Below are 22,741 nucleotides of genomic sequence, written 5' to 3' on the forward strand. Positions count from 1 at the left end.
GTGGCCTCGAAGGCCCACAGGCACGCCAGTGTTCCATGGCCAGAGAATCTGAGGACTGAACCGGGCTGTGGGCAGGAGGCAGGCGCGTGAACACCACAGGCGCTGTTGGCACCAACAATACCTGGTGGATAACGTTCAACCCCCGGGGACCTTCTTGCTGGGCGGCCCAGCCCGGAAGCTGCCACTCGGCCACTCCCACCACAGTGGCCCCACCTGGCACATGAGTGGGGCAGAGACATTTCCCAGTAGCTTCCTGCTTCCTCCCTGTAAGCGGCAGGCAGCACACTCAGCACCGGGGGTGGGGGGGAGACCCGTACTTGGGGTGTAAGAGCAGGAAGAGAGCATGGGGACTCCGGGGGGACTGGGAGAATTGGGCTCTGTGACCAGCACCGTGACAATAGCACAAAAAGGGGCACTGCTCTTTAGTGGGAAAGCCCATTCAGGGCTGGTTTCCTTTGATCCTCTGCCACCTGGCACACCATGTCCCACTGCACCAAACTTCTTCCCGTCCCTCAGCCCACCTTCCTTCTGCCTGGTGCATACTCTGTCTCCCTTCTCCATCCTGCTTAGGCAAAACCGTCTTCAAACCCAGCTGAATTGTCATTTCCCCTGGGAAACCCTCCCCAACCTCCACCCAGCCTCGCTAAGTGGGGCGGACCCTCCTCTGGGCTCTCCCAGCCCCTGTCCTTCCTCTGCAGAGTTCTCTGCACACTGTGTTGTCATCACTCGGTTTCGTGGTCTGTCTCCACTAGGCACACGGAGCTCCGCGACCGTCTACTTCCTCATTTTATCCTCAGGGCCAACACCTATTAGATGCCCAAAAAGTAGAGGTCAGAGTGACTGGAATTGAACCTTATGGGGTAGGTCTGATTGATGACCCTTTTTTAACAGATGAGGAAGCTGAGCCCACCCAGCTAGAAAGAGGCTGAGGTGGCCTAGAATCGGGGCTGTGCACCCTCTCTGCCCCACCGGTCGCATCTCTCTGAGATGCAGGGATAAAGCGCTCTTGCTCGGCCATGGCTGGAGCAGACCCATTCGGGCGCCCGCCCCAGCTACATTAGAGGGGCCTTCAAGGCAGAGCCCGGGTCAGGTCTACTTGGGAAAGGGCCAGACAGATTCAGGGTCTTTGGCCACACTTCCCAAAGAAGGTCACCCCTCATTCTACTTGTCTCTCCCAGCAGCCTCAGGAAGGAAGCAAACAAAGCAGGGTTCTTTGCTCCCATTTTTATCACCAAGAGAACTGAGACCTGGCAGGATTGTTATCCAAGGGCAAGGTGTCCTAGGATGGATTTCAGGGAGCGTGTGATTCAGTCCCCTGCTTCTCTTGGTGTCGAGGTGTTATGGCCTCGATTTTACCAATGGGGAAATGAAGCCCAGAGATAATTCTGGTATACGCTAGCTGTGTGATCTTGGGCAAGTCCTTACTTTCTGTTTCTGAACTTTGCTTTCTTTTGTCAAATGGGCTAATTCCTACCTCAGGGTTGTTGGGCAAGTTCGTTTGTTCATTCATTCATTCTTTCACCATGCCACCTAATCAACAGATTTTTAAAAAATATTTATTTGTTTGTTTGTTTATTTATTTATTTATTTATTTTGGTTGCTCCGGGTCTTAGTGGCCGCACGCAGGATCCTTTAGTTGCAGCATGCGGACTTCTTAGTTGCAGCATGCATGCGGGATCTAGTTCCCCAACCAGGGATCGAACCTGGGCCCCCTGCATTGGGAGCGTGGAGTCTTACCCACTGGACCACCAGGGAAGTCCCTCAATTGGCAGATATTAATTGAGCACCTACTATGTGTTGTCTGTTCTGAAGATGCAGCAATGATCAAAACATAAAAATCACTGTCCTGTCCTCCTGGTGCTTTGGCTCACATTGACTGAGATGGCTGCAGTTTGCTAAAAGGGAAGGGTGTCAAGGGGCTTGTCCAGGGTCACATGGTGAGTTTGGGGCAGAGCTGGGATGAGAAGCACCAGGCCCCAGCTTCCCACTCCCTTGTCCAGGGTTGAAGACCCTGACTGGGCCTCAGCACTCCCTCAGGACGCTGGCTGGAATGCTGCCTTTCCAAGTTCCAGGCCATGGTACAGAGGGCAGGGGTCAGAAGGAGGGGCCTGCTGGCAGCTGTGCCTCTGAGCTAGCACAGGGGCCCCACTTTCAAACTGGATTTCTCTTGCCTTAGCTGTGTGAACTTGGGCAGGTGACTTCCCTTCTCTGAGCCTCTTTACTTATCTGTAAAGTGGGGGAGCCACCAGTATCTGCCTTATGAGGTTGCGGGTTTGCTTGAGATAAGCCTCGTATAGACCTCATCTCAGCGTCTGCACATGGTGAGCACTTGATGAGCCTCGGCCATTCTCCTTATTTGGGGGATCTGTGTCCTTCCTGGTCACCTGGCTGGCGAAGATCCTGCCGCCTTGGGAACCCAAGTGTGGGAAGCTGGCAGGGCTCCCGAGTGGCACGGGCAGTGCAGGCATGCCAGAGGAGGCTGTGGCCGCCTCCTTTCCGGCCCGGCGCGCCTCTCAGCCTGCCAGGGGATTAAAGGCCTTTTGGCCTTTGTGTTGGGCCCTCCCGCCCCTGGCAGTTTGCACAAGAAAATGCTGCCCTGACAGATTCCTTCCCCTTTGCCGTCTGCTGCCCGTGGACAAGGTACCCAGCAGCCTGGGGGTGGGGCATGGCACCTTGACCCCGTATCTGGGGCCTGGGTTGTAGCAGAGTGGGGGGAGCACTCGTAGGGTTGTCTGGGAGCCTGCATCATAGCAGAGTGGGAGGAGGAGCTTGTCTGAGTTTGGGTTCCTCCCTGGAGATTCGGGGGCCTCGGGTCACGCTTCTGCTGGTCCCTCCGCCTTGGATGGGGGAGGGGGCAGAGTCTGTGCTGGCAGAAGGCAGGTGGGCAGGCAGCGGCTCGTTTGTCCCCCACCCGCACGCTGTCTCTGGATTTTGATGGAGTGAGCTCACTCCAGGCAGCTGCAGCCACCCTGGGGACTGCTGTACTCAGGCCTTCCTGCCCAGCTGTGGGATGGTGGAGGGCTCAGCCCCAGGCCTGGACCATGGGGAGGTGGGGGGAGCATGGGCTGGCTGCCCAAGACATGGGAAGAATGTCTCTGGAGAAGCCCGAAGTCCCCCAGTCCTCCCAGAATCAACCTCAGAGCAGGCAGACAACTTGAGCCTTGAAACCAAGCTTCACCCCCAGCCAGGGCCCCGCCCAGCCAGCCAGCCCAGGGACTGGGCAGCAGAGCTAGACCCCTCCCTTCATCCCAGACCTGAAGGTGACCCTAGGCCTGAGCCCAAATCCCACGCCCCCGTGCATCACTTCATCGCCTCTCAGCCCTTCACCTCTACCCTGTACCCCCTGCATGGTACTAATTCTAATGCTTATGGAGCACTTACTATATACAAGGTACCAGGCTGAATGACTTACATGCTTAATCCTATTTACACAGATGACCATCTCTGAGCCTGCAAAATGGACATAACAGTTATAAGTTCACAATCCCTTAACTGAGACCCTTGGAGTAAGCCATGTTTTGGAATTCAGAAGTTTCCAAACTTGAGAAAGGTGACATAGAACATGTGCCAGCTGTGATGTGGCATCCTCGGTAGAGTCTGGGGCAACACCCCGTAATCAAACACATTAATATTGCTGCAGCAAAATGTATGACTGTTTACCCTAGTAAAGTGGAGTGAATAAGCTATTAATAGCTTCATGTCAATTTAGGTCAGGACTTGACACCAAATGAGCTTGCTATAAACTTATTAAAAACAAAACAAAACAAAACAAAACAAAAACCACTCTTGGTTTTCAGAGCTCCTTGGGTTTCCCTTATTGCAGATGAGGGATAGTGGCCCTGTAGTGCCAGCACTCCCGGGTTGCTGTGAGGATTAATTGAGTGTGTTTAGGACAGGGCCTGGCATGGAGAAAGCCCTCCGTGGCAATGACCATTCTTACGGTCGTCTCTTCACTTGCCACTGTGTCTCTTCCTACAGCTTTGATTTTAGCAGCGCCAGAAACTCTTGTCTATACACGTAACCTCTACAAGACCCACAATCCTCACTTAAAAACTCCTTTTTAAAACCCCACACCCCATACCCACTGTCTGTATCTGTACCTCCCCCTGTACCCCAAAACCTCTGCCTTCTGTACCCCTCTCTCATGGCTTGACCTTTCACCCCCACGCTCTTCCCAGACATCCTTGGCTCCTTCTGCATCCTCACCCAGGCCAGGAGAAGAAGGCGCAGCCGATGTCCCCGGTCCCCAAGGGGCCTTTGCAGGACTTGGACCTGGGGCTCCATGTGCTACCTCATCCTCACTGGAGGGCCTGGATCCAACCCAGCCTCTGAGAGTGGGTGCCTCCCAGAAGTCCCCTGTCTGTTTGATATCCTGCCTGTCTGGTCCCCCCACTGCCTCACCCTGCCTGTGTTCAGGGAGTGCCTGGCCATTGTGTGTGTGGGGGGCACTCTGCCCACACCTCCACCGCACGCAATTGTTCCTAGCAGTCTAGAACAGTCCTTGGCCTGTGTGAGTCAGCTTCCCCCTCCTTTCCCTCACCAGGAACCTGCAGGGTCTGGAAAATCCCCTTCTCTGTTTGACTCCTTCCTCTCTGACCCAGGTCTGCCCTCTGGACCCCTCCTCTCTGGCCCCGCCATCCGGTTCCAATGCCTGCCTGAAGTACTGGGTTCCTCTGGAAGGAAGCAGGGCTCTCTCACAGCCAGAGACAGGCTGGAGTGCAGGAAACCTGGGTTCTATTTCTGCCTTTGACCTTGGAGCCACTGATGGCCCTCCTTGGGACCTTAAGCACCCACTGCATGGGTCCAGGACGCTGCCAGCTCAGGCATCCCATGAGCCATCCTGGGAGCTGGTCCGGTTGGGGATGGAGACTGGCCAGCCCTGGGCCTCATGGCCAGCCCAGAGACCCAGCTCCAGCCCCATGTCCTTTCCTGGGGAGCAGGGGCTTGGGGTAGGGAACTCAGGGGTCCTGGGACAATCCTGACTCTGCCAGCCAGTGGGGGCCATCCACACCAGCTCATCCATCTCAGGGGGTCATTGTCAGGGTCAAATGACACTGAGGCTGAGGAAATGCTCCGTAAACTGTGAATTGCCGTTGAGAGGCTTTGTGGGAGTGATTCTCAGTGACCTCAGTTGGTTTGTCTCTTCCACAGCCTTCGTTACAGAGGTGGTGTGGCACAGTGGTAAGGACTTAGCTGTTGGAGCCAGACCACCAGGGTTCAGATCCCAGCTCTACCCTGTGCTAGATCTTCAGGCAGGTTCCTGACTCTGCTCCATTTCCCCATCTTTACAGTGGGGCTACCTAACGCCTAACCTGGGTTAACACCTACAAAATCCTGAAAGGAGTGCCTGCTGCATAGTAAGTGCTCAATAAATGTTAGTTCTTTTTATTCCCCAAGTAGACCCTGGACTTTCCAGCTCTGAATCCAAATTCCCTTCTATGGTCAAGTCTCAGGCTCTTTTGGGCTCTTTCTGGAAGCTTCTTTCCAGCCTGGCTTCATCTCCCTTCCCAGATGTAAAATACAGCTGTTAAAACCTTTTGATCTTCAGCTTTTCACAAGTGAAGTCTGCTCTTGCTGGCTTGTGCCTTGCTGCAGGCCCTTATCTGACCCCAAAGCCTCGGGTCCTGGGGTAGGGATTGCAAGCAAGGGCAGGCTGGCATGCACAGGGACCATTTCCTGGGGTCCCTGGGGTGGAGGGGCTTCAGTCCAGGACCCGCCATGCTCTGGATTCTCTCCTCTCACTGCAGATGTGTGTTCCTAGCATTTTTTCCAAGTTGAATCTCTCTTTGCTATTTCCTGTCCATTCCCAAGCCCCAGTGGCCTCTCCCTCCCTGGGAGAAGCTCTAGACCTTGCTTACCACCAGGATTTTCCTTTCCAGACAGCGGTCTGATGTCTAGGGGGTGCCAGGAATCTCTGTGCACCATGCATGCCCTCCACGGCCTTGCTTCCATGGGGAGGGAGAGGGGGTGGCAATGACACAAAGAGAGCCCTCCCCAAGTGGGGAGGGTCCTGCCCCTCTAACCTCCTCTGCCCAGTGTCAGTGACCCTGCACCAGCCCTAGCCTCACTCCCCTTAGGTCAATCAGGGCCTTCTCAGGACCACCCCCGCCCCCAACCCAGTGGGAACATTGCCCTCTACCCCTACCCAGGGGAGGAAGGAGAACCCCTGGTAGGGGGCTAGTCTTGTGGTTCGTAACCCGTGAGTGTCAGAATCCCCTGAGCATGCACGACTTTAACCCTCCTGGCTGGAGTGGGGAGAGTCTGACTCAGAGGCTCTGAGAAGGAGCCCAGGAATCTATTTCTCACCAGCTCCTTGAGGTTCTAAGTCTTATTCCTGGATGCAGACCTCATGGGCATGGCCCAGAAGTCTACTGGCCACCCAGGGCTGGAATGGGCACTTGTCCAGAGGGAGAGGGAGGGGAAAGAAGGAACAGGAGAGACTTCCCTGGTGGTCCAGTAGTTGAGACTCTGCGATTCCAATGCAGGGGACGCGGGTTCAATTCCTGGTCGAGGAACTAAGATTCCACATGCCGCGCGGTGTGGCCAAAAAATAATGAAATAAAATACATGTGAATTCAAAAATATATATATTAAAAAAAAAAAGAAGGAACAGGAGGAGGGATATGCCCGTGGATTGTGCGGGGAAGGGGCTTTAGGCGATAAGACATGGGCAGTGCAGACATTACGCAAGGCTTGGTAGCACTGCAAACACAAAGATGACCACCCAGCCCCTCCCCCCAGGGAGCTCCCAGCCTGGGAGAGAGATGCATATAGACTGTGCGGGGGTGGGTGGTACCTTCAGAACAAGTCATGTTCAGGAAGCAGCTAGAATTAATAGGTGATGACACTTTTGTCCATTCATTTATTCAAGCATTTATTGAACATGGAGTGCTGAGAAGGTAGAGATGAGCTCGTCACAGGCCATGCCTTCAAGGTGCTGTCATTCCAGTGGAGGTACAGGCCATTACAGTGTGAGCCCTGGAGGGCCCAGAACCCAGCCTAGGGGCAGAGGTGGCTGGAAAGGCCAAGGAGTCATGACAAAGCCTCCCAGAGGAGATTTTCTTTTGAGTCATATTTATTGAGGTGTAAATTACATACAGTAAAACATACCCACTTTAAGTGTACAATTCAATAATGAGAATAAGTTGTGTATAACCAGGGGACCGTTACTCCAAAAGGTTTCCTGTGACCCTTCCCGGACAGCCCCACCCGACCCCTGGTCCCAGGCAACTACAGATCTTTCTGTCATTATAGATTAGACCTTTCCCCCGTGGGTTTCATATAAGTGAAATCATATGCTATGGAGTCTTCTGTGTCTGGCTTCTTTCACTCAGCATAATGTGTTTGAGATTCCTCCATGTTTCCAGGCCTATATGGAATTTGTTCCATTTTGTTACTGAGTAGTTAGAGGAGGTGATGTTTAGGTGAGTTTCGGAGGATGAACTGGAGTTAGCCAGGTAAACAAAAGGAGGAAGGGCATTCCAAAAGAGGCACCAGCTGAGAAAAGGCCAGAGGCTCCACAACATGGGCTGTGTGAAGTTGGGGAAGCAGGGAGGGAGAAGGATTGGCTGTTTCTTTGTTTTTCTTCTTCTCTTTGGCCCTCTTTGCTGCTGCCACCACCTTGTCTAGCCAGTGAGGGCCGGGTTTGGTTTTCACAAGTGAGACTATTTCCTTCTGGTCAGGCTGGGCTCCCCAGATAGGGCTGAGGCCAGGGCAGGGCCTGAGACACTCACGCCAGGCCATCTGGGCTGGGTGTGTGAATCCATGCACTCTTGTGCTTGGGGGCTCTGGGGTTCCCTTGGGCTCCGCTGAGTTTGTTTTCCTCGAAGTTATCTTGTAAAACTCCTCTGGAAACACCTCAATCTTATCTAAGGGGAAAGAGGCCTTCGTTGTCCGCACCCGTCCCCAAGAAAGGCAGGGGTCATGGCTGCTGGGGCCCTTCTGCGCCGGCCTGCAGGGTGCGGGGTCCAAGCCGCCCCTCTGTGGAACGGGAGCCCGAGGTGGAGCTTGTGCTGGGCTCAGCTGCAGCCCGAGGTCACATGAGTTGACACCACGCCTGACCTGCCCCCATTCAGCCCAGCAGCTGGGCTCCACCCCCGCTTCTGGGTGCACAGATGATCCTGTCAGTGTGGCCACAAGTGCCAGAGCTGATCTCCAACATGGCTGCAGTGTGTTCCCTGTGGCCTGGAGATTTGGAGGCCAGACCAAGGCAGAAAGAGGTGGCCAAGATCGCTGGGACGGGGGGGCGGGGGGCTGCTGTCGGGGGCAACAGCTTCAGTTGACCTCCCCTCCATTTCTGCTTCCGTCCCCCATCCATGCTGCCCCTGGCCACCCTGTCACCTGCCCACATCCCCCATCTTTGCTGGCCCCGTGCACCCTTTACCTGCCTGTGTCTCCCTGTCCACTAACTCATGTCCTGGATATCACTTGCCTTCTCCAAAGGAAGAAGAGTCATCACTTACCAAAGTGATTTTAAGTTTATTGTCGGGACTTCCCTGGCGGTCCAGTGGTTAGGACTCCGCGCTTCCACTGCAGGGGGCACGGGTTCAATCCCTGGTCGGAGAACTAAGATCCCACAAGACGCGCAGTGTGGTCCAAAACAAACTTATAAGTTTATTTGAGGACTCATGCAGGGGCTAATGAGATTTGGGGAAACTGAGTCAAAAACAATGGTACAGCCCCAGCCTGACTGTCTTTGCCAAACCATGTCTGATTTAACTGCCGGAGGGCCTTGGGGTGGGACTCTGGGCCCCCCCTTGAAGTGAGAAGAGGGGTCCTGGGCTTGGCAGGAGTTGGAGAGTTTGACACAATTGCTTGTGTGGTGTCCCACAGGTAACCTGCGGGCTGAGGGCATATGATGGCTTGTCCCTGCCCGAGGATGCAGAGACAGTCACAGTGGGCCGTGCTGGCTGGAGCTATTCAGACCTTTCCGATGATGAGGACTTCCTGGCTGATGAGGCCTCCGGAGGTGAGCAGAGGGTTGTGGTGGCTGGGAGTGGAAGAGGTAAGGACGGAATTGGGGTTCTTCCCACTGGTCCTTAAAGAGGCTCCAGGATGCTTGCCCAAGGTGGCACCTCAAGAGATGGACTAAGAAAGATATGGAAGCAACCTAAGTGTCCATCAGCAGATGACTGGATAAAGATGTGGTGTATACATATACAATGAGATACTACTCAGCCCTAAAAAAAGAATGAAATTTTGCCATTTGCAGCAACATGGATGGACTTGGAGGGCATTATGCTAAGTGAAATAAGTCAGACAGAGAAAGACAAAATACCGTATGATATCACTTATATGTGGAATCGACAAAATACAAAAAACTAATGAATATAACAGAAAAGAAGCAGACTCACAGACGTAGAGAACAAACTAGTGGGTTACCAGTGGGTACAGGGGAGGGGAGAAGGGCAATATAGGGGTAGAGGAGTAAAAGGTACAAACTATTAGGTATAAAATAAGCTACAAGGATATGTTGTACATCATGAGAAACATAGCCAGTATTTTATAATTACTATAAGTGGAGTATAACCTTCAAAAATCGTGAATCACAGGAATTCCCTGGCAGTCCAGTGATTAGGACTTGGTGCTTTCACTGCCGGGGGCCTGGGTTCGATCCCTGGTCAGGGAACTAAGATCCCACAAGCCGTGTGGCACAGCCAAAAAAAAAAAAAAAAAAAATTGTGAATCACCATACTGTATACCTGTAACCTGTATAATATTGTACAGCAACTATACTTCAATTTTTTTTTAATTCAGAAAAAAAAGAGATGGGCTAAAAGCTGCGTGCGTCCTGAGCCCTGGTCCCAGTGACCGCAGGATCCTCCACTTAAAACTGTGTGACCCGGGACTGGTGGCTGCTTCTCCTTACAGCCCAGATTGAGCAGGACCTAAGGGGCAGGTGGTGGGCAGTGCACAGTAGAGGATGATTACGGCCCCCTACTCCACTTCCTCCCGTTCTCACCTAGAGGCCAGTCTGACCTGGCCCCACCCACCCCATCCGTCCTGGTCCACACCCTCTCTGATGGAGGCTTCCAAGCTGGCTTTTACAGGCCGGCCCTCCCTAAGTGTGGAGAGGAGGCAACAGCTGTGTTTTCATGACCTTCCCCACTGTGTGCCAGGTGCCCAGAACAGTGCCTGACACCCAGTAGGTGCTCAACAAAGATTAGTTGTTGCTGAATAAGTCTCTCTTTTGCTTGTAGATGGTGTGGGCAGCGGGGACCTGGGCAGCGGGGACTTCCAGATGGGTAAGTATCTGGGGGCATCGCACAGGCCTCCATCCTGCCCCCGTGGAAGCCCCAGAGCAGGTCTTCCCCGCCACAGAGGCGGCATCTCCTGGACTGAGGGCCGTGAGGGCTCCTTGTGCCTGCCATGGGGATGGTCTCATCCCCGCTGAGTGACAGTTGTGTGCCTTGGTTGGCCAGTCCCTGCAAGGTTGGGTATGGACAGGTTCTGTACCTGCCTGTGCTGGGAAATGCCCGGTTCTGATGGGGACTGAAAGTCAGCCACTCAGCATTCAAAGCCAGATTCTCACCTCCCTGGGCAGCTCGCTGTGGAGTCCTTCCCCAGAGCCCTCCTTGGGGGTGAATGCTGCGGAGTGGGGGACCCCAGGCAGGGGTGGGCAGACAGAGGGGCTCTGTGGCACAGGCATTCGGGTAAGCCAAGAGCTGGACCTGGGAGGGAACCTACCTTAGGTCGGGTCACCTGCTGGGAAGCCGAAGTTCCTGGGTTGGGGAAAGAGGGTTGGGCTTCCTGGAGGCAAAGGAATCAGGCCTTCATCAGCTGCCCACTCTGCCAGCACTCAAGTGCATAGCCAGAGCGGGCGCTAGCCCAGCGCTGGAACCGGGGCTCAGAGTCTCTGTTTCCTCCCACCCTGGGATTCTGGCGAGAGAAGGAACTACTCGGGACAAGGCCCAGCAGCTCCATATGGTTCCTGCTGCCTTCTCTGGGAGCCAGTGCCTGGGCACAACGTGATCAGGGCCAAGGATGGAGCTCAGCTCAGAGTCACCACTGGGCGGCCCCGCTGCATCCCTGTGCTGCCCACCCCAGCAGGCCTGGGGCGAGTCTGGCCTGGGTCCCTCCAGGGACGGGGTTGCCTCCCTACGGCTGGTGTATCAGGAGCATCCCAATGCCAGAGGGTGGCATCCTAATTGGGCCAGTATGGATAGGAGGGTTGACCCCTGGGTGGCACAGTCCTGACTGTGACCTTCCAGCACCTGGGACGCAGACACTGCCTGAAGATTTTCCACGTGTAGGTCTCCGCAGGGCTACAGATGCCTGGGAGCTGGGTGGGGCCTGTGTGTGGGTGTCAGGTGGGCCCCATGCACACAATGCACGCCCCAGAATGGCATGTGCTCATGTGTCTCTGGGAGCTGCCTCTTGTCAAGCCAAGTCTGCCTGCTGAGGCCCTGGGCCAGTCCACACTGTCCCTTCAGAAATATCTAGAGCCCCCTCCCAGGGGGCTGCTCACAGCAGCTCCACCTGCTTTGAGTGGTCCTGGCTAGCCCACCTCCTCCCATGAGAAGCAGCTATGAGGGCAGGAGAAGCCAGAGGTGGGGGAAGGATGGGGATGGAGAGCAGCGGCTGGGGAGGGCCCAAGGGCAGGGCAGGAGCCTTTCCTTGTAGGTGGGGCTGATCTATGGGAAGATGTGGGGCCTGAGGCCCTCCAGACCCAAACGCTGGCACCAGCCTACTGCCCCTGGGGCAGGTCCAGGCAGCTGGGCTGAATCTCAGCCCAGGAGGCATCAGATAAGTCTCCCTGATTCCCAGGGTCAGTGCGCCTGCTTCAGCCTTGCCCAAGGGCAGCTCCCTCCTAACTCCGGTAAGCAAGGGCCATCCTGACCATGATGGGGCCGTGCCTGGCCACCCCTTGACTGACCCAACCCCCGACCCTGGAATGTCTGAGATGGCTCCTCCCTCTCCCCTTCCCTCGGGCAGGGTTGCGGCTCCCCTTGGCTCTGTCCCAGCCCTGACTGCCACCTCCAGGCCAGTACCCCTCCTGGACAGCTCCTGGCTCTGCCTCCCCACCTTGGGAACCCTGCCCACCTCCCCTCACCCAATCTTTCCACCTTCTGACTGTCTCTTTGTCTGTCCTGCTGACAAACTGTCTACATGTCTCTCCTGCTCCCTCCCTCCCCTGCCTTGGGCCATCTCTTTCCTACTCTGTGTGTCTCTGTCTCATGCTGCCTTTCTCCCTCCACCTCTTGGACTTGCATCTCTGCTTCCATGTCCCTCTGTCTTTCCCTCTTTCCAATCTGCCTTTGTCTCGTCTTTTCTCTCTCTCATTCTCCCCACCACTTTCTCTCTGTGTCTCTGTCTCCATCTCTCTGTCTGTTTCATCTCTTTCTGTTTTCTGTCTCCATCAGTTTCTGTGTCTCTCTGTCATTTCCCCCCTCTGTCTCTCCCTTTGGTCTCGCCACCTCCCTGCTGTCTCTGCCCCTCCTCACCTCCCTCTCTGCAGGCCCTGGGCCACCCCTGGGCCACCCTCCCGTGGCTGGTGTGATGGCCTTGGAGCCCGATGAGGAGTCTCCTTTCCCTCTCTCCCTCCCCCTCCTCTCTCCCAGCTCTTCCTCTCACTCCTTTGTCTTCTTTTCCTCCCCAGCCTGCACTTGGTCACACTTGAGGGTCAGAGGCACCTCTCTGCAGGGTCTGGGGCCAGGCCTGCCTCTGTCCCCACCCCAGCTGGCCTCACCTTCTCCCCTGCCCCTGCCCAGGAGGCAGCCAGGCCCCAGCCGGGCACACAATCTAAGCACAGTGGGCTGGACCCCTGGTGTAGGCAGCATGGGTGCAGCAACCCTTCGGGGGAAAGGCCAGGGCCTCGGGCCTCGCTGATCCTGGGGACCCAGAGGGACTGGGCTGGGGTTCGGGGGCCCAGGTGTGTGGGGGAGGAGTTCTGTTGAGCAGGGACTGGGTATCGAGCGTAGGTGGGGTAGTTGGCTCCGGGGCTGGGGGTGGTCAGGTGTGTGTTCCCCACCCCACTTGGGGTGCCGGGCAGCTCTGGGCCTCCCGTCCCTCCAGCCATTGGCTCCAACTGAGCTGTCCAGATGGGGTCGGATGAGGGCCAGCGTGGAGCTGGTCAGCCAGGCAGGCGCCCAGAGAGCACTCCCACCCCGGGCTGCATCACTCCCCATCAGCACCCTCAGCTCTGGGGGCTGGTTCCTGAAACTCACCTTCTGCCCCAGCCCTCGGATACCTGCCACGGGGAGGCCGCTCAGGGTGGAAAAGGGGGTATGCTCATCCTGACCTACCCCTGATCTGGGAGAAGGCAGGGGGTGGGGTCAGGTTGGAGGGTCCGTGCCCTTCCCAGGCCGTAGTAGAAAGGGGCTTTGTGGAGCCTCAGCCCCCTCCCCCAACAGCGGGCACATTCCTGGGCAGAGGCCTGGCCTCCTCGCCTGCGCTGGGCCGCAGGGCTGAGGCCAGGGGCCAGGGTGGGGGACTTTCAATGGGCCTCTGTGCCAGCTCACAAGAGGCCTCTGTGGCCAAGCTTGCGGCCCTCACACTCCAGCCCACGGGGCCCCGCCCGCCCGGCACCCAGGAGCCCAGCCCAGCATGGTCCCCGTGATTCAGCGCAGGCAGCGCTGCCCTCACAAGCACCTTCTCTTGGTGCAGGGGTTCCCTCCAGCTGCTTGCTAGGCTTCCTGATGCGCCCAGGACTTGCTCCGTGAGCCGCAAAGGGGGAGGGTCCAGGCGCAGAGGGCGTGTGCACCTGTGGACCTGCCGGACAGAGTAAAGGGGAAAGAGGACAGGCGCAGCCAGTGCCACTCCCTCACTTCTCAGAGCCCACTTCTGCCTCAGGGACAGCTGCTGTCCCCTCTGCCTGGAGTGCTCTTCTCTCAGCTGCCTCCCAGTGCCTTACTCTCTGCCTTCAAGCATCCCCTTTGCTGAGAGGCCTTCCTGGCCGCCCTGGGGAAGTAGCGACCTACCCCCACCCCAGCACGCCCGCTCCCCCAGCCCTTGTTTTTCTTTCCTTATAGTCCGTATATTCCTTGCCCATTTGTTCTATTTCCTTTCTCCTCCCCCTAGAAAGTGATCTTTATGAAGTTCACTGCTATATCCCTTGCCCCTAGAACACTGCCTAGCGTAAGAAAGACCTTCAATATAGATTCGATAAAGCAATGAATGCCTCTCTCAGATGGGAAGAAATAAAACCAAATCCGTTCCTTCAGTTTGTCTTAAAGACCAGAGATAATACAGCTAACGCATGCAGCCCCTAGTGTGTGCCAGGTACTGCCATAAGCATTTTACATTCATTATCTTATTTCATCCTCCCAACAGCCCTCTGGGATGGGCACTACTATCGTCCCTGTTTTATAGATGAGGAAACTGAGGCACAGAGAGATTAAGTAACTTGCTTAAGGTCACAGGGCAATTTTAAGTTATTTTAATTGTAAGTGGAAATTTTGCTCCAGAGGCTGAGCTTTTAACCACTAAGCTATACTGCCTCTCATATAGTAATAGCTCATATTATATTGCCCCTACTATGTGCCAGGCTCTGATCTAAGTACTGTGTGTGTGTGTATGTGTGTGTGTGTGTGTGCATGTGTGTGTGTACATATATATGATTCATTTGCAACTCATATTTATAACTTCTATTATGAACTCTGAACATTATGAGATTTAATGTGCATAAAGTGTATATAGTAGGTGCTTAATAAACAATAGTTGTAAGTGTATGCTCACCCCAATCTGCTATGAATTTATTCAGCAATCACTTATTAGGCACCTACTCTGTGCCAGGCTCTATGCAAGCACTGGGGTACAGGGTGAATGAGATCCAAGGTTTCCCCCCATCAAGTTTATAGCCTAGCAGTAGAAAGATGACAACAGCTTCTGATTCCCTAGCACTTGCTCTATGCCAGGCGCTGCACCTTCGTGCACAGGGAGATGGCCTTGTAAGCATGATATCATTTATTCCCCGCAGCAATCCAGTGTGGTAACTGTAATTAATATGCACATTTGACCAAAAGGGAAACAGAAGTTCAGAGAGATAGGGTCCATGCCTGATGTGCGGCTGACCTCAGAACCCACGATCTTTATGATGATGCTCTGGCAGGATCTATGCCACGTGGGGTAGAAGGTGCTCTGATGGGAGAAGCCAAGGGGCTGGGGGACCCCCAGAGGAGAGGCCTCTACCCAGCCAGGGTTGGGAAAGGAGGGCAGCTCAGGCAGTATTCTTGGAGGAGGTGATGACTGAGCTGAGCCCTGAGGGTGATGACTGGCATGAATGGGGGGGTGGGGAAGCATGTCACGGTCACTCTCGAGTAATTTCTGTGCCAAAAAAAAAAAGGGGGGGGGACTTCCCTGGCGATACAGTGGTTAGGACTCAGTGCTTTCACCGCGGGGGGCCCGAGCTTGATCCCTGGTCGGGGAACTAAGATCCCACAAGCCGCGCGGCGCGGCCAAAAAAAAAAATTCTGTGCCAGGTCCTCCTGCTCTGGAAGCCACCCCTTCTTACCCAGCCTTCCTCTGAGCCAGTGGAGGTCTCCTCTTCTGCACTATCACTTGGTGTCTGGATCGGGCCATTTTCCCTGTTAGTTGAAGCCATTCAGTCAAGGGTGGGGCCTCGGCTTTGACCCCTGGGTGGCCTGCCAGGGCCACTGCAGCACGTGCTCTCCTACAGGCAGTGCTGGGCACAGCTGTGGGCACACAGGTGTCAGCCTCAGCGAGAGGCCTCTGGGGACCATCCCCCCATTTCCACCCACTGGCCCAGCTGCCTGAGGCCACTACCTGCCAGGCTGGGCCCTTCATAGTGACACCCCCCCACTCCTTTCTGCAGTTTATTTCCGAGCCCTGGTAAATTTCACTCGCTCCATCGACTACAGCCCTCAGCTGGAGGATGCAGGCTCCGAGGAGTTCCGAGAGGTGTCCGAGGCTGTGGTAGACACGGTGAGGTGAAGGGGCTTTGGGGAGCTCCCCGAGTATGGCAGGGCAGGACTGAAGGTGGGGTGAAGGGATCTGGAGGCTGATGGTGTTGTGTCCCTCTCCAGCTGGAGTCAGAGTACTTGAAGATTCCTGGAGACCAGGTTGTCAGTGTGGTGTTCATCAAGTGAGAAGGGTCCCCTGGGGTGGGGGGTGGGGGCTGGTGAGGGACTGACAAGGATGGGGAGGAGCCCGGGTGCCAGGAGGGGAGGCAAGAGAGGCCTAATGGGCTGAACCTCTATTGGTAGAAATTTGGGAATTGGTAGCGGTACAATTTGGACTTTAAGTTGCCTTGCATGGGGTACAGGCTATCCAGAAGCAGGGGGAGAGTCAAGAGATCAGGTCTGAGCATCAGGCAGGGGGCCAAGGGAGGAGCTGAGACCCCAGGCATCTTCCTCACCCTGCTGCCCTGCCCCCCACACCCGTCCCTAGGGAGCTGGACGGCTGGGTCTTTGTGGAGCTGGATGTGGGCTCCGAAGGGAATGCAGATGGGGCTCAGATTCAGGAGGTGCTCCACACCGTCATCTCCAGTGGCTCCATCGCCTCCTACATCACCTCTCCCCAGGGATTCCAGTTCCGACGCCTGGGCACAGGTGAGCCCGTCCTGGAACTGAGGGTCACCTCCTCCAATTTCTCAGACTCATGTGGGCCCCCTTTCAGTGTCACCACCATGGGCTCTCCTAGCTTGGCCTTGCACACCACTAGGGACAGGGAGCTCACTACCTTGTGAGTCTGCCCCATCAGTCTTTATGCAGTCTTGGCTTGGGTTGAGCAACATCTGTTTCCTCTGACATGTACTCAGTAGACCCAGTTTCCACTCTCCATTAACCTCTCTATGTTGACAATAGGTAATAATAATTCCTTTCTTCGTACAGTGCTTTCAGGTCCAAAAACACTTTTGTGTTTAATAATAACCAACAATTCTTCACTGACCGTTCAGTCTTCATAAGAATTCCTATGAAGCAGATATTATTTCTCCTGTTTTAGAGATGAGGGCACTGAGGCCCAGCGAGGAAAAATGATTTATCCAAATCCACATACACAGATAGTGCAAAAGCCAGAATGTAAACCAAACCCTGTGTCTCTGCTGGTCTTGCCAGAACCTGTGACGAGACGAGCTGAGAAACGCAGCTCAGAAAGAACAGGAAACTGGCCCCAAGCCACACAGCTGTTAGATGCGCAGGCCTGGCCTTCGTACCCTCAGTCGGCCCAGCTTTCTTTTTTTTATTTTTTTATTTTATTTAATTTATTTTTTTTATACAGCAGGTTCTTATTAGTTATCCATTTTATACAGGCCCAGCTTTCTTTTCACTGCACCCTCTGTCTCCTGTTTCAACTCCCTGAGTGTTTTCTTCTCTAGGCCAAGCAGTCCCAGTTCATTCCTCACAAGCTACAGTTCCCAGCCCATCCCAGGCTCCATCTCAGTCCTCTCTCTGGGAAATGTCACCATCCCGGACTAAGTGGAACCCAGAACTGAACAAACTTCATCCCTACCATGGTGTCACCCAATCAGAAAAAAAGGGTGAATCATTTGTTCTGCACGTAAAACCTCAATTAATGTGCCCAAAGATCAAGTTTGTTCTTTGACATCCCCAGGCCCAGGTCTGAAGATTGCTGAGGCTCCAGTCCTCTTATCCCCACTTTCCAATGAGTCCTCCTGGCTAGGGATGGTAGGATGGGCCTGGTTCAGCCCTGCAGCCCATAGCCCCCAGGTCCCAGGTGGGACGGCTGCTGATCACACCTTCCTTTCCAGCACAGACACTCCCGCCCCCCCTGGCCGCTGTGGTGGCCGCAGTGACACCAGGTGAGAGTGTAAGCCAGACCCAGGCTGAGCCGGGTAACTAGAGAAGCTAATGGATGGAGGGGAAGGAAGGATGAGGGCAAGATGGCTGGGCACAGCCCACAGGCCGCCCCTCCTCCCCTTCCTCTTCATCCTCGCTAGGCCTGGCTGTGGCCCGCACGTGTGTGCTGTGGTCGTTGCATGGTGTGGCGTGTTAACTGTGTGTGGGGTTTGTGTAAGTGATGGGTGAGACCACTGCCACATAGCCCACATCCCACATGTGCTGTGGATGTGTTCACCACGTGCTCTGTGCCCTCGCTGAGTCTGCCAGAAACCACGTGGCCTGACACGGAGCCCCAAAGCCCCCTCCCAGCTCTGCAGCACCTGTGCCGCCCGTGACATTTTCTGCCAACCTCCTGCCTGCCTCTCTGACTGTCCCACACCCCCGCAGTGCCCCAGTTCCCAAGGGTCTGCACCGAGGCGGAGTTTGCCTGTCACCGCTACAATGAGTGTGTGGCCCTGGAGTATCGCTGTGACCGGAGGCCTGACTGCAGGGACATGTCTGATGAACTCGATTGTGGTGAGGGGCTGTCTGGGGACACGGTGGCCTCCAAGTCAGTCCGGGGCTGGGAGGGTTTGCTGCAGGCAAAGGGGTCTGCGGGAGGTGGGCAGGGACACCGGAGGGGTGATAATAGGGTCAGGGCCTGGGGAGTGGGAGGGGGCGAGGGGTGAGGAGCCACCCCTTCATGCCAACGCTAAGCGGGCTCTGTCCACAGAGGAGCCAGTCCCCCAGCTCACCTCGCAGCCACCACCTCTGGCGGAGACACCACCTTTACCGTCCCAGCCGGAGGCAGCCGTCACACAGCAGCTCCCAGCCACCCCTGCTCCCCAGGTTGTGTTCCCCAGTCCAGGCAGGCCCGTGCCCTGTGGGCCCCACGAGGCCACGTGCCGCAGTGGGCACTGCATCCCCAAAGACTACGTGTGTGATGGGCAGGAGGACTGCAGGGACGGCAGTGACGAGCTGGACTGCGGTGAGGGCCGGGCAGGGGCGTGGGTGGGGATGCAGGGGGTGGGGAGATGGCCACTGAGGGCCGCTGGCTGAACCTTGCCTGGTCCCCCCAGGCCCCACCCCACCCTGTGAACCCAACGAGTTCCCCTGTGGAAACGGGCATTGTGCCCTCAAGCTGTGGCGCTGTGATGGCGACTTTGACTGTGAGGACCGCACCGATGAAGCCGACTGCCGTGAGTGTCCCAGCGTCTGCCCGGCGCCCCCGGCCCATTGGCCTAGCTCCCCGAGCCCCGACCCTTCGAGGGTAGGTTTGTGTGCTGTCCCTGGCTGAGTGGTAGAGGCCCTGGGGACAAACTTTAAGGTTTATCTCTCTTTGACTCTGAGCTGGCCTTTGTAGCAAGCAGTAGACTACCCGTGGTTAATGTCTATTTATTTTGTTACCATTCATCTTCTCTTTGTCCTATATGCTTGTGTGTGGGTCAGACGAGTAGGCTTGATACACGAGGGTCCCTTGATGAAGGGGTCCTTGATGTATGTGTGAGTCAAAGCCTTCCTCTTACGGGCCTAGAGTTTTTTCATCTAGAGCTGGTTCTGAGTTATTTGTTCCTCCATCTGCCCAGCTTTTCATCCATATGACCATTCAACCATCCACTATCTATCTGTCCATCCGTCTGTCCAGCATCTTTCCTCCCTCGCATCCATTTATCCACCCACCCACTCATCCAACTATCCATCCATCCATTATTTATCTGCAAAGTTCTTCATCAGTCTGTCTACCAATCTACGTATCCAGCGTCCTTCCTTCTGTCCATTTCATCATCCATTCTATCATCCATCCATCTGTTGTCTATCCATCCATCCATTTGTCCAACATCCTTCCTGCCATCCATCTCTTCATCCGTCCGTCTATCATCCATCCATGCATTATGCATCTTGCCAGCTCTCCAGGCAGCCAGCCATTCATACAGCCAACATCTTTCCTTCCTCCTCTTCATCTGTTCAGCCATCTATCCATTGCTCATCCATCCATCTAGTCAATGTTATAAACATTATGACAGTCAAATGGGTGAGACTGGAGAGTCAGAGACCATATCAGGTAGCATCTTGTGGTTTCTGTCCTATGAGATGAACCTTGGGGCTTATTAGTCCAAGATTGAGGATAATCTTCTAACCATTGCTCTGTGATCCTGGGTCACATGTTTGAGTGCGTGTCGACATTCCTAGTGTCCGCTGGTCCGGCTTCTCCTCCTTGCCTCCCCTCACCTTCCCCGCTCTGCAGCCAACCCTGGAGAGAAGCAGCATCGTGCTGCAGACTGGCAGAGTTTTATGATGCCCTTCTGTGGCTCTAAGCTTGCCTGACAACATGGCCCCTTGGGAGAGAGAAGTAATTGAGGGTTTTAGTTGAAAAGCCCTTCTCAGAGGCCTCTGCGGGGGAACAGTCTAAGGAAGACCAAGTCCTTGTTGACAGAGCGCAGAACAGAGAACATGAAAGCCAAATGACTTTGGGGGCTCGTGGGGTGTTGGGACAGAAGCCCCCGAGGGAGTGGGAGTAGGTGGCTGCCTCCTGGTCTCCTCTCTGTGCCTTCTCTGTGGACGGGTGGCCTCTGCTCCTACACCACTCTGCCCTTTCTGTCCCTGCCTGCGTGTCTGTATCAAGCTCAGTCTCCCAGAAAAAGAATGTCAGTTACCATCTACTAGAGATGTCTAGCTGGGGCCCAGCCCTGGGGCCAGGCCAGCTCCAGGCCTCTGGCCAGTCCATAGATGGCTGCCTCAGGTCAGGCTACTTAGAGGGGTACGGAGCAATGAGGTCCAGGCTGCGGCAGGCCCTCGCAAGACCTTTCCAGGAGCCAGAACTGCCCAGGTATTCCCGGCATCCAGAGATACTGGCCACTGGGGCCGTGCCTTTGACCAGGGCTCTTATGCTTCTCTGGTGGCTGGCTGTGGGAGGAGCTGAGTGACTGTGGCGTGCCAGGTATAACTGTCTTGAGGAGTGCAGGTAGAGTATGCTTCATTGCTGACCGGTGACCATGACGTTGTGGACGGCGTCGTGGCAGCAGAGTCTGGGTCTGGGCCTGGTCAGGGCAGCTGTGTTGTCATGTAGGCGAGATGAGAGAGTGATCCTGGGGTCACCTGGGGAAGGTGGGCAGGGTGGGCTGTTGGGCATGGGTAGGCAATGGGGGGTCCTCCCTGAGGGCAGTGCCCACTGCCCACACTTCCTGGCTCTGTCCCCAGCCGCCAAGCACCCCGAGGATGTATGCGGTCCCACGCAGTTCCGCTGTGTCTCCACAAGCACGTGCATCCCGGCCAGCTTCCACTGTGACGAGGAGAGCGACTGTCCCGACCGCAGCGACGAGTTTGGCTGCAGTGAGCAGGGAGCTGGGCGGCGAGCTCTGGGCCCTGGGCCCCTCCCCACAGTCTCTTCTCCGGCCTGGCTCCTCTGAGCCATTCCCCCCACCCCCACCCCGCTCCTCCTCCCTTTGCCCCTCCCACCCCTCACTCCTGCTCCCACCTCCCAGTGCCTCCCCAGGTGGTGACCCCTCCCCAAGAGTCCGTCCAGGCTTCCCGGGGCCAGACGGTGACCTTCACCTGTGTGGCCATTGGCGTCCCCACCCCCATCATCAACTGGAGACTCAACTGGGGCCACATCCCCTCTCATCCCAGGTACAGCTCTGGGCCCCGGCAGGGGCTGGGGACATGGGGGAGGTGCGGCCAGTGGTCCAGGCCTGACCCCCACCTCTGTCTCGGGGCCCACCAGGGTGACAATGACGAGTGAGGGAGGCCGTGGCACGCTGACCATTCGTGATGTGAAGGAGGCAGACCAGGGCGCCTACACCTGTGAGGCCATGAACGCCCGAGGCATGGTGTTCGGCATTCCCGACGGTGTCCTGGAGCTCATCCCGCAGCGAGGTACGTCCCATGGGCAGGTGGGCACCGGGCGTGGGGCTGGAGCCGGGGCTGCCTGCCTGGGACCGGCCGTAGCCCACTCCCTTGCCGCCCCGCAGGACCCTGCCCCGACGGGCACTTCTACCTGGAGCACAGCGCCTCCTGCCTGCCCTGCTTCTGCTTTGGCATCACCACCGTGTGCCAGAGCAGCCGCCGCTTCCGAGACCAGATCCGGCTGCGCTTTGACCGGCCCAATGACTTCAAGGGTGCGTTGGTGGACGGGAGGCAAGCGGCAGGCTCCAACGGGCTCAGAGGGCAGATATGGGAGAGCAGCATGCCCTGGACACATGGGGCCAGTTCAGGGAGGAACACGGGGTTGCTGAAGAAATGCTGAGCCCCGTAAGAAGAGCATTTCAGGGGAAAACAAAACTTCTTTAGGAAAAGCCAAACCCACAGTTGATATTTGCCTGCGTTAGGTGACGATGAGGATGGGCTCTGGAGCCAGAGGCCGGGTTCAAATCCTGACCCTGACCCTTACTGCCTGTGTGCCCTTAGCCAAGTTACTATCTTGTGTCTCAGTTTTCTCATCTACAAAATGGGGATAAAATATTAACTACCCAGGTTGTTATAAGGACTTAATGGATGAATATGCATAAGCCACTCAGAATAGTGCTTGGTCCCTGGTAAGTGCCCAGTAAGTATCCAGTAATGTCATCCTCACCGTCCTCATCATCCTCACCCTGCAGAATGCAGAGGCACCAGTGACCCCAGAGCATTAAGAACCAAGGCTTTGGCATCTTCTTAGCCCAGGGCTGACCTCCAGATGCACTAGTTACTGCCTGTGTGACTTTGAGACTCTTGGCTTCTTTGGGCCTGTTTTCCCAAACATAAAGGCAGGCAGTTGGACTCAGTTCTCTCTGGCTCTGAGAGGCAGAATGGCGTGGGCCCAGGCATCAAACGGACCTGGGTTCAGGAACATTGCCATCATCACAGAAATGCCATCTCTTGGATGGTTGGTACTGCCTTCGAGATCTGGGAGGGTGCTGTAGAGAGAATTCCCGTGTGTGTGTGTGTGTGTGTGTGTGTGTGTGTGTGTGTGTGTGTGTAGGAGACGGCTGGACTAGATGACCCGTCATAATAACAGCAACAGTAAC

The 22,741-nt window shown here is 55.7% G+C and overlaps 1 protein-coding gene across 3 annotated transcripts in view; it reads left to right on the forward strand.

The window, feature by feature from the left end:
* Window positions 1-22,741, forward strand: part of HSPG2 (heparan sulfate proteoglycan 2) — a 101,137-nt gene that overhangs the window by 26,064 nt on the left and 52,332 nt on the right. For all 3 annotated transcript variants that reach the window (XM_061184775.1, XM_061184777.1, XM_061184776.1), the window contains exons 2-13: window positions 8,833-8,968; window positions 10,200-10,244; window positions 15,773-15,882; window positions 15,984-16,042; window positions 16,348-16,508; window positions 18,147-18,275; window positions 18,472-18,726; window positions 18,818-18,937; window positions 20,937-21,068; window positions 21,221-21,365; window positions 21,460-21,611; window positions 21,707-21,853. In XM_061184775.1, coding sequence (XP_061040758.1) covers window positions 8,833-8,968; window positions 10,200-10,244; window positions 15,773-15,882; window positions 15,984-16,042; window positions 16,348-16,508; window positions 18,147-18,275; window positions 18,472-18,726; window positions 18,818-18,937; window positions 20,937-21,068; window positions 21,221-21,365; window positions 21,460-21,611; window positions 21,707-21,853 — 1,591 coding nt within the window. The remainder of the gene's footprint in view (window positions 1-8,832; window positions 8,969-10,199; window positions 10,245-15,772; window positions 15,883-15,983; window positions 16,043-16,347; window positions 16,509-18,146; window positions 18,276-18,471; window positions 18,727-18,817; window positions 18,938-20,936; window positions 21,069-21,220; window positions 21,366-21,459; window positions 21,612-21,706; window positions 21,854-22,741) is intronic.

This window comes from Eubalaena glacialis, chromosome 3, assembly GCF_028564815.1.
Source record: "Eubalaena glacialis isolate mEubGla1 chromosome 3, mEubGla1.1.hap2.+ XY, whole genome shotgun sequence".
Lineage (NCBI taxonomy): Eukaryota > Metazoa > Chordata > Mammalia > Artiodactyla > Balaenidae > Eubalaena > Eubalaena glacialis.